We start from the raw sequence: 13,037 nt of genomic DNA on the forward strand, positions 1-13,037 counted from the left end.
CTAACAGGAGAGTGAACCTCGTTTTTCACAAACGGGCAGGCCTCCCCAGCCGGGCTGCGCTCTGCTCTGGGAACCCCGAGCTGCCCCTGCAGGATGCAGCTCCGGCCACCACCCGGATACCCCAGACACAGTCTGGACACCCCACACACCTCCCAGATATCCCGGACACCGTCACCCCCATGTCCCGCCCAGCCCCCTCTCGCCTTCCGTCGCCGTTTCCACTTCCGCCGCCATTTCCGCTTCCTGCAGTGGCAGTGGCGATGTCGGCGCTAGCAGCAAATCCCAACAACCCCGTGGTTTTCTTTGATGTAACCATCGGCGGGCAGGTGGGGGTGCCCCAGGACGGGGAGCGGCCGCGCCCGGGGAGGGACTGCGGGGATAATTGGGGGTGTCGGAATGTTGTGGGGATAAGAGGGCACGAGGGGTGCCGGGGGTTCGTCATGGGGCTGGCGGGGCCGCAACTGAAAGCGCTGGGAGGGGCGGTGCCAGGAGACGGATAGCGGGGCTGTGGGTTCACAGGGCCCATCGGGAACGGCTCGCAGGGAAGTGAAGCAGGAGGAGCCTGTAGGGGTGGGGGTGAATGAGGAGACAGGATTTGTGGGAGTGCCTGAGGTCGAGCGGCAGGGGTATGTGTGTGAGGGGATACCTGGAAGATTCACCTGGCCCCCGTCTCCTCAGGAGGTCGGCCGCATGAAAATTGAGCTGTTCGCAGATGTTGTACCCAAAACAGCAGAGAACTTCAGGTAAGGAGCAGCTACCATTCCTGCAGCTCAGCCTGGACTGGAACTGCAAAGGCTTTCTGGTGCAGGAATGGCTTTTGGTGGCAAAGTGATTAGCTGACACCCGCCCCAAACTGCTTCACCTACGCTGTCTTCTCTCTGTTCTCAGAGATGCTGTGTGGCATCCTGGTCTCTCAGGGGACCTTGTCTGGCTGGAAGGGGTCCGGTCCTCCTTGGCTTCCTCTGTGAAGCCTCCTGATTTGCTCTGTGCATTTAGAACAGGCAGTGCCTTGTGCCATGGGGGGGGTCTCCTGGCCACCCAGTTCTCCTGCCTTCAACTGAGGGATGGACCATGTGAAATCCCACTTCCATCAGCGGGATGGACATACCCTGGTCTCTGTCAAACATGGCGCCTGCCCCACATTTACTATCTCTTACAACCTTGGTGTTAAATCTCTGACCTCCTCACCACAAAGAGCACAGAAAATGTTTTGAAATGGCAGGGGGAAGGAGTTGCCATTTCCCGTTCCTGTTTCTCTGGGAAAATCCTGTGCACCAGTTGGTGCAGCCCTCAGACTTCACATGCACCTAACACTCTGCTCTTTTTTTGTTTGCCAGGCAGTTTTGTACAGGTGAATTCAGGTAAGTGGATTATAATGTCCTTTAAGTGTCCCACTGGAGAAACAGGGCTGGGTGAGGTGGAAAGAGTTTGTCTTGAACTTTTTCATGTTGTACCACTACAAAATGGAAGAGTTACAGAAATCTGCTCTGAGGAAATTGTGAGGGGCTTGAAGACTCACAGAGATGGCAGGTTTCTCTTTTTGATGTGACTTTTTTTGTGACCAGGGGGCTCTAAAAAACCCTGTCTGCAAGCCCATCTTCTCATGCTGCACCTTGCAATGCGATCCTGTGAAGATGATGTATGGATGTTGCAGGGAACAGTCATTTCATGTGCAGAGCCCCCTTGAGGCTTCCTTTTGCCTCCAACAGCAGCAGCTGAGAGGCTGCAGCACCTGGTTGTATTTCAAAGTAGCTGCTAATGTATAGGGCAACTCTTTGGGACTCTGAATTCCTGGAAGAGTTTTGTGTTGGGATATCCAGTAAGTTAAAATAATTTTCCTTTTTACTTCCTTACAGGAAAGATGGTGTCCCTATAGGTTATAAAGGAAGCACTTTCCACAGGTAAATCATCTACTGTTGTTTAGACACTAAATAGCAACCTGAGCCATACGGGGTTTTTTGACCTGCCTTGAGCTATTAGTGGTGTTGGAGACATTTGTGAATCATGGCTAATGTAATTCTGTGGCTTTTGGGGACCTGGGGATGCTGTCAGATGTGTATGCTGGGGTTACTGGGAGGAATCCCGTGTTCCTGGCATACCACATCAGAGATATGGCATCTATCACCTAAGCACTATCCCTGGTCAAAAGCAATGATTCCTAAATGACCTCATGTCAACCACTAATTAATATTTGTTGTAGATTTTAGGCTGCAGCGTTCACAGACTCTGTTAACTTCTGCTGCACAGCGAGTCAGAATCCCTTTTTAGCTTACAGTGAGTTTCTTGAGGCTTTTGGCCACTGAGAACTAAGTGTTGTTTTACGTCTTTAGGGTGATAAAGGATTTCATGATCCAAGGAGGTGACTTCGTAAATGTATGTACTCCTGTATTCTTTTCGTCCTTCTCCTCTATGGTATAACATGCTACTGTTTCCAAGGGTCTGTGCTGATTTGTGGGATCCCTTTCTTTTTTGAGGTATCCAGTAGTAACTGGAGGTGTCCTCATAGCACTGCTGCCATCTTACTGCAACAGACCATAAAGCACTTGAAAACAAATCTGGAACCTCTGGTGAACACACATTCTTCCCAAAATATTTCCTCTCTACAATAGGCTGGCAATACCCTGGAAGCTTTCAAAACTTGGAAACTTTTTTTGCCCTGTTTTCCTTCCCTCTTCCGTTGTCCTCATCCAGAGAAAAACCTCTGTGAATTTCAATCCACACTGTAGATAGACCTTAAGTACAGAGCCCAGTGTGTAATGTAAGAGGTCATTTAAATCAAAACTAACCTTTTGTTGCTAAATTGTCTCAAAATAGAAAAGACTTTGCGCCCACAATGGTGGTCGTGCTCTGATATGGGGATAAGCAGAATATATGGGTACGGCTGAAGGGCCACAGGATCTCTTCACTGTCCTAGGACCCAGCAAAATTATTTCATTTTTGGAAGTGTTTCAAAATATGAGGGAAGCGATAAGCTTTTTTAATATAAAACTTGGTTGTATGAAAGTCTCTGAGAGAAATGACCACACAGCAGGCAGTTCAGCCACACCAGACTCTGGGGTAGTTGCTAATTGTGACACTGCTCAGGTGTCCCAGTGCACTTTATTACTTCCACTGCATCTCAACAAGCTTTACAGATTGCTCCAGTATTTGGAATTTATATGTTATATTTATTAAAAAGCCACTTGGGGAGCAAGCACAGTCACACTGACTCCTGAGACAGGGTGCAAGTTTCTGTCTCTGAGCCAACAGTTTAAGTAAACTACAGAGAGCAGGAGGAAAACAAACAAGGGCTGGGCAAGTAGAGCAAAAGATGTGGAGCTGCATGTGGTGTATTACTGATATTATTCTTCTATTAAGTTTGGCCTAATAAAGATCATGTATGTTAAGCAGAAAGGCAATGAAGGGAGACAAGTTGCAGCAAGGCAGAAGAAATGGGTCTGAACTGACACAGAAAGGGAAGCTCAACACAGAAATGGAATGAACTGTCAGGATAGTAAATTTAAGTGACTGTACCAAGAGATACCCATTTTCACTGCTTCTGCAGCTTTCCCTGGAGAGTTCCTCACTGCAGCATCTTTAAGGACCCTGTTGAAGGGTCCCTGCTCAGTCCTTTTGTCATCATACAGGAATGTCTCTGAAAAGCTGAACCCAAGGGCAGGGTGGCCTTTGAGCAGTCCCTCAATTCAATGTGTCTGATGTGAGCCATCTGCCAGACTTCTGCAGAGTTCTGAACTTGTGGGCTGTCAGAGCCTGCAACCTGTAACTGTCACAGCCCATGCTGCTTTCATTGTAAGTGTCCTGAGGTCTGAGTGCTTGGGCTTGTAGTTAAGCACAAGATGTTTGGACTTAATAGAAAGTACAGCACAAACTAGAGAATCTTTATTTTAGAAACTGTCCTAGCAGAACAGATAGGTTGCTTTCCTGTTTCCAGTAAAGTCACAGAAAATAAGGTATATAAACCATAAACTCACCATAAGCCAACTTTTGCCATGCAATCATTTCTGCTTTCTTTGTCACACCAGCCCATACTTCTATGCCTCCTCCCTTTTCCCTTCCTGATGGGTCTGTACCAAGCAATCTGTAGCCTCCACTTCACTCTGGGAGGCTTAGACTTAACTGTACCACCTGCATGGGTTTCTGCCAACATATGAATGGCGAACAATGACCTGTGTAGTTAGAAACCACTTGCTATTCTTGTTCAGAAATGAAACACTGAATGTGTACACTGCTGGTGTATATAAATGGTAATACAACATCCATTTTACCCTTTACTCTTGCTTGGAGATTTTAAATTTAATTTTTAAATTGAAATGTTGTGTAGCAATTGCTACAGAACAAATGCTGTGGCTGACAGGGTACTTCTCTCATGCAGGGGGATGGCACTGGAGTAGCCAGTATATATAGGGGTCCTTTTGCAGATGAAAACTTCAAGCTGAAACACTCTGCTCCTGGCCTGCTTTCTATGGTGAGTATGAAAAAATGACATTACAGACTGAAAAGCTTTTGGTACTTTCTCTGTGCCCTTTTCCTAAGTTTATACAGTATTTGCTGGACAATGCAATCTCTGCCATTGGGTACAAGGTTTGCTTTGTAACTACTAGTCAAGCACTACTTATGGGTTAATATGTTGAGTAACACAATAGTCCTGATCCTGCATCATCCTTTCTTTGTTGCCTGTTGGAGCGATGGGACAGGCTTGGCTTGATAGCTTTCAGAAGAGCTTAATTCTTACAGTTTTCATACAGTGGTGAGTTGGTGGCGTTTTCTTCTTTCCTGATGCTGTTATCAAACACTGACCTCGGCAAGGATGAAACAGAGAGATTTGGGAAATCCAAAGCCACAGCAGTGTTACCATGGTATCTTTTAAAACAGACTTTCCTGTTCAACATAGTAGGAGAAACTGCAACCATTGCACATTGTCTGATAGGAACAGTACCCCGACTTTTGGAATAGAAAGCAAATGGAGCTAGTGCTTCAGTGTTCCTATCCACAGCTGCTTCTTCAGCTCTTCTTCTCTTTCAGCTGCTCTGCCCTTAAAACCACTTGCTTAGGACATTTCATCGTTTGGGTTAGTTATTCATCCATGTTGAAAACATGGCCCAAAAAGAGGTGTAATTGCACAGCTAAGCAGCTAGTGTGCTGTGGTACGAGAGAAGGGATTCACTGCAGTGTTGCCAGCTTTGTGTTAAAGTGGCACAGCTCTGAAGTAGTTATACTGGGTCAAACCATGGATCCCAGCTGGATCCTTTTGAAGCTGGCTAGCATTAACTAGAAAGCCAAAATGACCCTGTCCTGTGCAGTCCTGCAGCTGCAGAACTTGCCCAGTTCACTCATCAGGACAGAAAGTTGCTTTAGTAGCTCCTGCTTGTCAATATTGCAAATGGCCTTCAGTGTTGCAGACATGTTTTCTTAATAGAGTGCAAATGCTCTGGGTTCTGTACTTGTGTGTGAATAAAATTTTACATCTGCATCCCACTGTTCCTGTGAGCCCTGTGCCAATACAGTTGTTACTTTTCTCATCATAATCATCAGAACACCTTTTTTTTAAATTTTATTTTTATTCTGAGGAAACCTCCCAAAAGGCAGAAATTAGCTGGGTTTTTTTTCTTGCCCTGGTTTCTGGCTTTCAGTTTTCCCCAGGACAATGCTGCAGCCAATAAGTACTTGTCACAAAAAAGTTCAGTTTTTTTTCAGGAGTGTGCTATAGAGCCTGGACTTTGACAGAGTCTTGTGCACCTTTGTAGAAATACAATAAATGGTTGGTGATTTGGCTCTTGCGCATTCTGGTGTGACCAGAGGTGGTGACATGCTACATCCCAGCATAGGGTGCTCTCCTGCAAATGTGTATCTTGTTTCCTTTGGTTTGTCTAGCAATAAGCTAAAAGTAAGATGGTCTTGACCAACAGCTCTTTCTTATGTGTCTGCCTTCAGTTTTGGCCAGTCTGAAATTGTACACTTGTTGTATTTTGCCATTCTCAACCCCCAGGCAAACAGTGGTCCGAGTACCAATGGCTGCCAGTTCTTCATCACATGCTCCAAGTGTGACTGGTTGGATGGGAAACATGTTGTGTTTGGTGAGTACCTGCAGTAAAAGTTCTGGAGCACCAGCTCACGGATGTCCCTGCAGGGCAGCTGTTAAAATAAATAGTGAGAATCAGAATCTTCTGAGCTGGGAGGAACCTAGAGGGATCATCAAGTCCAACTTCTGACCCTGCACAGGACGCACCAACAATCCCACCCTGTGCCTGAGAGCATTGTCAAAATTCTCCTGGAGCTCTGGCAGCCTTGGGGCTGTGACCATTCCCTGAGGAGCCTGTTCAGTGCCCGACCACCTCTGGGTATGAACTGCTTGTTCTTCCCTCCTTGCTTGTGCTATCCGAGGGATCTGTGCAACCTGATACTGTGATGGATCACTTTTGAAATGAATCATTTTTTCACAGGTTAGCTTTCCAGATCAATGTTCAGTGTACTGTATTTGTGGACAAATCCTTGTGCCAGTGCAGAAGGCACAGATGAATGGACAGATCCCTTTCTGCTCCATTATCAGAGAGGGCCGAGCTTTCAGCAGAGTTTTTGGACAGTAATTTTGTGAAATCACATCTGCTAACTTGCATTTACTGTTGGTTGAACTATAGGAATTCCAGGCCAGCCTTAAGCTGGTGGTCTCAAACTCCAAATTTCTACACACACCACCCCTGTGATGGGAAAAGTTATTTAATCTGTGCTGAATATAGAGAATGTTTGAAGAGGGATTGTTTCCTTTATGAGTTTAGAGATCAGTAACAAACCCTGAAGTGCCCAATAGCTACACACTGCACAGGGCTTTTCAGGAGGGACAAAAATGCATGTACCTGTGATGAGTGGGGGGGAACAAAGGTAAAAAATGGCCATATTGAAGTGGATGAATTTTTTCATTCCAGGTAAAATTGTCGATGGGCTGTTGGTCATGAGAAAAATTGAAGTAAGTTTGAATACGGCTACTTCCCTGTGAATGTCTGCATTGGAAAGTCATGTACAGGATTAAGTAGAATTGTCCTGTTCTCTCCTGCTGTCTGTTTACAGGATACCAGGGAATACCAGTGTTGATAACTGGCATTATCGGTTGTCATCATTATAATGTAGCAGGAAATCTGTTGAATGCTGTCAGGCTGTCATATGAGTTGGCTTTGGAAATGCTAGGCTCTTGTGGCTCTGATAGTCTTTGAGCAGGGATTGCGTTCTTGGCTTTATTTGCTTTGCATTTGTTCAGGAGACTGAATTAAAAAGTTGTTCCATCAGCAGCTCAGACAAGAGCGTAAAGCATCTCACTTCTGTGCTATTGCCTGGGATTATGCAGTGGATGCAAAATCATCAGTTCTGCTGATGCATGATCAGCATGTTTAATAAGAAAAATTAAACTAATCTCCTGATGGGCTTCCAGGAGCTGAAGATAAATACAGTCCGGGTGGTGATTGCTGCCAATGTCAGGCCTGGGTGTCATGGCAGGATAATGAGTAGATTTAACAAATAGCAAGTTCTTTGAGACAGCCAGCATTGACTCCATGACACATATGGGATAATGTGCATAAGGGCCTCTAATCTAGAAAGCAGGGCAAACACAGAGCTGTTGGGTTTTGAGAAAAGGTCACATGGAAGGAGCTGTACAGCATGGTATAACCTGCTGGGGGGTTGTGGTGAGCCTGCTTTGGGTATCAGTGCAGTGAGACCAAAGTAAAGAAAATTAGAGATTCAGAGAACAGCTGAGTCCAGCGCATCAGGAGGATCAGAATGAGGGCTGCTTTGCCACTGTCTCTTTCCTTTCTGTATGAATACAAGTTTGTTTTGCTTGTGGCAGCTGCTTTTAGTATCAAAGCCAGAGCAGCTTCAAGTATCTCATGAGGAGCTCTCCAGTTTTTGCTCTGTTCCTTCCCTCCAGTTCAAAGGACCAGCCTCTGGTCTGTGTCCCAAACCTCCGCTCACAGAGAGAATTCACCAGTTTACGGTTGGGCCTGTTGCCAAATGTGTAATAGTGCTTTTCTGTTCCTCAGAGCTGTGTCTGGAATTCCCCATTCCTCATGTTACAGAGATATCTCTTAGCCAGTCTTCTAGTACCTGTCACTGCCTGGGTTTGCTGTGCCTTTATAAGTTTTAATGTTCTGTATTTGTTTGTCCCCAGAATGTGCCTACGGGTCCCAATAACAAACCCAAGTTGCCAGTTGTGATCTCTCAGTGTGGGGAAATGTGAAACGATGAAAGAGCAATGTGGTAAGTCTCAGTCTTCATGCACGGTGCCATGAACTCTGGGCTGCTCTGCTTCTTACTTTTCTCTTGACTTGCTTTCACATTCCTCTGAATCTGCAGAGAGCTGTCTCAGCTCAGTGAAACACCAGAAAGTGCTTCTCTAACAGCATTTGTTTTTTGCCAGCTCAAGTCCCTGAACTGGCTTCCCTCCAAGCTGCACAGACACCAGAGGCAGCACAGCAGGGATAAGATTTTGCTGCTGCAGTTGAGGGGAAGATGGGTTTATGGGAGCTTTTTCTTGGATGGGGCTAGGTTGCCTTGAAGCCTTGATTCTAGAAAGTGGATGAAGGGGAATTGCAGCAGTAATCCATCTGGAATTATCCAGGCAGTCTAGTTGGTGGGAGGCCTCACTTTGACCTACATGTTGGAGAACTCTTCAACACCTACAAAAAGCAGAGTATCCATGGGTGGGACAGGCAGGGATCAAGAAAAGGAGAGGAGAAAGGGAGGACTTGAGCCTCCTTGCTCAGCACAGCTGTAGGATTGCCACCATTGAAGGACCAAGGAATTACCATTTTACATAGTCTTACCTTAACTTGAAAAATGTACCACCGTCCTTATCTGAAGGGAGATGTTTCCACTATTTACTGTTATTCAGGCTTCATTTTGATTAAACCAATAGTCTCAGGCTAACATATAGTATTCTGTTTCCATTTGTCTGCTCATTTTACTGTAAAAACCACAGGTATTTAAACAAATCTGTCTAGATTTCAGTGTGTTGGGCTGCAGCTTGTCAAAAATCTGCTGTATTAGCCTTTTGGTTGCTGATTTTTTTCAAATTTCAGGAGGCAGCTCTGACAAAAGCACATACCCACAATTTTTGACCTTCCATGAAATGATATCCAAAGGCAGCTGGAATTGCCCACAATGTTCCCTCTTTTGTAATAAAGTCTTAGAGATCTGCAGCACTTCAGACTCTTGGGAGCTCTTGCTATTTGATGAAGTGACAACAGGGAATTGTAATCATTCTTCCATTCTCCTGGTACTTCTGGTGGCATTTACAGGCTTTTGAAAAAAGCCTGCTAGCAAGGCTGTTCCGTTTTCTTGCAGAGCTGTGCTGAAGGATTGAGTCCCCTTTAGGGTTGTCCTCAAGCCCAGACTTATTTATCATTTTAGTTTGGAGTACAGGATCTCTGGCCTATGTCCAGCTTGAGCCTGGAAGCTTTTCATTCATAGGTACGAGGCTGGTGCCACCTTTCTTATTTCCCAGCCAGGTCTTAGGAACAGCCTTGTTGCACCCTGATGTCTCTCAGCTGCCTGGGAGTGAGAACAGCTTTTGCATTGCAGACAGCCACATCAGCTACTTGTCAAGATCCTTGAAAATCAGCTGGGAGAAACAGGCACTGTTGGTTTTAACTTCAGAAGTAGATGCAGTTGCCTGGCAGGCAGACCCAGGAGGACTCCTGAGTTCTCTGGATGATGAGAGCTGGTGTGTGCAGCAACTGGCATGCACTTAAAATCGCTGTGTGGCCCCCAGTGTCACTGCATAGCCTGGCTGTTGTAGGATGGGTTGGTAATGGCTGTCCAGTATTTAAGATCTGTTTCTTCTTTCTTTCAGTGTTCCTTTACTGGTGATTAGACCTGTGCTGGCTCCATGCAATTCCAATTCCAGCCAGCTGACCTACTGCCCCAGACTTCTCCGGAGGCCAGATCCATGCTTTTGAGGTTCTCCTGAAATTATTTAATAATGGGCATCTCTTTTTTTTCTTTTTACATTTTGAAATGTAAATAAAGAATTTTTTTAAACATGTGCAGTGCACATCAGTTAACTTTTGCGGGAATGGATTGTTCTCCGGGTGGGAAGGGCTGTAGCATCTTCAGCAACATGCATTATCCCTGGCTGGTTCAGTCAGGGACATTTACTGCATGGTATTGAGAGAGAGAAGGGGTGAAAGGAGCTTGGCAGAGCTGTGCTGCACCAGCTCTTTCATTTGGCAGGTAACTACAACTTCCTGGCTGGCAGAAAGGTTCTTGGCATCTTGGGAATCTCCAGAACATTTGTGTGTACAGCCTTGCTGAGGCACAAGGAATTGGTATAGCACAGATTCCATCACTGTGAGTGCTGGGCTCTGAGGAGAGTTCTGATGTAAACAAGTGTCTTGCAGCCTTCCCCTAGCGCATGGGGGGATCAAGCTATTATGTGCCACAGGTGCTGGAGGAGGAGTTCACCTGGGTGCTACAAGGGTGTTGGAGCAGGCCTGTCATCTGGGGAGCACAGAATGGTGATGCTATAGGAGTGAAGTTGGGGCTGCTTGTCCTGTGTGGTGCATGGAGCGCAGCTGAGGGTGCCTTTCTTCTCCCAGAACAGGACTGGGAGCTCACCCACCTGGCAGAGGACAAGCCAGCACCCTGCACAGGGCTGGGTTCCAGCAGGAGCTTCTCATCCAGCCATTTAAAGGTAAAGGAGTTAGGACAGAGTCTGTTCTGTCACATGCAGGTGCATCATCCTATGCGGAGAGATCCCATCCCTCCTTGGGCAGTGGGTGTAGGGTGCACTCTCTGCCTGAGCTGGGCCTTGCCCAGCACTGACATGCTGGCGGAAGCTCCCACAGGCTTGGCTGTGCTCTTTTCTCTCATGGCTCTTTGAAATCCTGGCAGCAGGCTCTGGCCGTCAGGATTCCTATGTCGTCATTTGTGGGACTGCACAGCAGCTGAGGACACTCACTTCTCTCCAGCCTGAGGCATGTCACTTTGTACCTGCAGAACATCAGGTGATAAAAGAAGCACAGACACTGCAGTCCTTTATTCCCCAGCCCCACAACTGCTTTGCAGAGGGCTCTCCTGTGAGAGGAGGGTGGAAGATTCTCAACAGGCTGGCTCAGGTGCCTCAGAGAGCTATGGCTGCCAGTGCAGTGCTGAGGCTTGCACTTCTGGCTGCTGGTACCCAAATTCACTTTTTCATCAAGGAAACCAGTTTATTTCTGATCCAGGCTTAGCAGCAGTTTTTCAGCCTGATGTATTTATATCACTGCCATCAGCTGGTCTCACGTCCTGCATACAGGGGTCACAGAGCTTCCCCAGATTAATTAAGAGCAAATCCATTACTACCTCTTTGTTGTTCCAATGGCTAATTACATCCCATTACATTTCTCTTCAACATGGAATGTGCGAGGTTCCAGCTTTCCAGGTTGTGTGTCTTGTTCCTTACTTGCTGGCTGAAAGTTTTCTCAAAGACCACATTTTTGGGTTGAATTCCCCCATGATGATGTCACCCTTCTGTTGTATGTAGCAAATCCTGGAATCTCCTCCTGTAGAGGTGATGGAGCTCCTCTCAGCTCCAGCATCTTCCTCCAGCTGTGGATGCTGCAGCTTGAGATGGTGTTTCTGGTGGCCTGTGCATTTCCTTAAGGGTCTGAGTTGCCTCCAGACCCCGCAATATTACACCCCAAAGACATTGTTGGGGCTCACAGTTTTAGCTGTAGGTGCATGGCCCTGACGTCCCCACAGATTTCCTCCCAGAGTTGGAGTTTTCTCCACCATTTTGTCCCTCTCGGGTCACTGCCTGGTGCATTCCCTAATTCCCATTCTATTGTAAATTATTTTTCAGATGAATTACTAAGCAGCTTCCAGTTTTGACATCATTCTAGCTTTATCCAGGTCATCATCTGGGTGCAGATCGTTGTAGGATTGTGTTACTGTTTTTTCAAGCCCTTCCCTTTGTTAACTGAGTTGAAGATTAGGTGGAAGAGTTCCCAAGAGAGCTGGATGAGACCAGTGTTCCTAATGGGTTGATGTGGTGGGTTGACCTTGGCCTCACTGGAGTCCCTCACCTGGCCACGGTGGAATGTGGGGAACTGGGATGGCGAACTGGACAGTGATTTGTGTGCAGTGCTGAAAGGGCTGATCCCAAGGGGATACATGTTGCTTGCAAAAACGGTGTAGTGGTGGGCCATCTCCCAGAGACCTTCTGGATGGCTGCTGCTGATCTTTCCCTCCTCTAATGTTAGACGAATTACATAGTCAAGGGAGGGCTAGGAATCTGTGGCCACCAACCACATTTTTCAGGTGCCTAAGGAAAATTAACTTGTTGGACAAGGACAGGGTTTTCCTCTGGATCTTCCCTCTGAGAAATCCAGCAAGAGATGTTGGGTATCTCCAGGCCTCTGTAAGGCAAAGACATAGGGGTAGGCAGGCAAATAGGAGCTGAGAGGTGGTGGCTGGAGAACGGCTCCAACAGGGTAAAGGACCCAGCAGTAATGCTTTCCCGACAGCCTGGCTGGGTAGAAGGGCTCAGGGTGAGGAGCTGCCCCCGCCCCTCCGGGAAGGGAAGGATGGGATGCTTAGGGAAAGGCTGATTCCCCGCGGGTCAGCTCAGTGCGGTAGCTGCACATCCGTACGTGGGTCAGTGAGCTCTGATACAGGTCCAAATCCGGCATTTCCCTCTGGTAATTAACGCTCCTGGGCCCTTTCTGCCAATCACTGACGGGAGTAGGCGCCCGGGGAACGCTAGGACCGGAGCCGCCCGCAGGCTCGCTCTGCCCGGAGTCTTTCCAGCGAGCGGAAGCGCGGTCAGGGGCGGGACAGGACAAGAGCCACCGCCACATGGTCGCGCGCACTTCCCCGATCGTGCCCGCTGGGGCAGGAGGGGCGGCCGGGACGGCCAATCAGGGGGCGGGGGCGGGGACTCCGGGTCGGCCGGTGAGAAAAGCTAGTCTGGCAGCCGCGGGCGGAGCAGCCAATGGGCGCGCGATATTGAGGAAAGGCAGGTGTCGCCGCCAATAGATTTTCGGCGGGGGGCGGTGGGGGTTCGGGGAAAA

At 47.4% G+C, this 13,037-nt stretch overlaps 1 protein-coding gene across 1 annotated transcript; it reads left to right on the forward strand.

Moving 5' to 3' along the window:
- The first annotated feature begins 217 nt into the window (after positions 1–217).
- On the forward strand, positions 218–10,026 carry PPIH (peptidylprolyl isomerase H). The gene is made up of 10 exons (XM_042015882.1): positions 218–326; positions 679–743; positions 1,338–1,361; positions 1,857–1,901; positions 2,331–2,373; positions 4,373–4,465; positions 5,987–6,074; positions 6,921–6,961; positions 8,156–8,244; positions 9,839–10,026. Exons 1-9 carry the CDS (start codon positions 261–263, stop codon positions 8,222–8,224), a joined length of 534 nt encoding a protein of 177 aa, XP_041871816.1. The 5' UTR covers positions 218–260; the 3' UTR covers positions 8,225–8,244; positions 9,839–10,026.
- Positions 10,027–13,037: the final 3,011 nt, after the last annotated feature.

Source organism: Corvus kubaryi, unplaced genomic scaffold, assembly GCF_017639235.1.
Source record: "Corvus kubaryi isolate FWS band 111438036 unplaced genomic scaffold, C.kubaryi_AGA036_p1.0 split3-37344, whole genome shotgun sequence".
Classification (NCBI taxonomy): domain Eukaryota; kingdom Metazoa; phylum Chordata; class Aves; order Passeriformes; family Corvidae; genus Corvus; species Corvus kubaryi.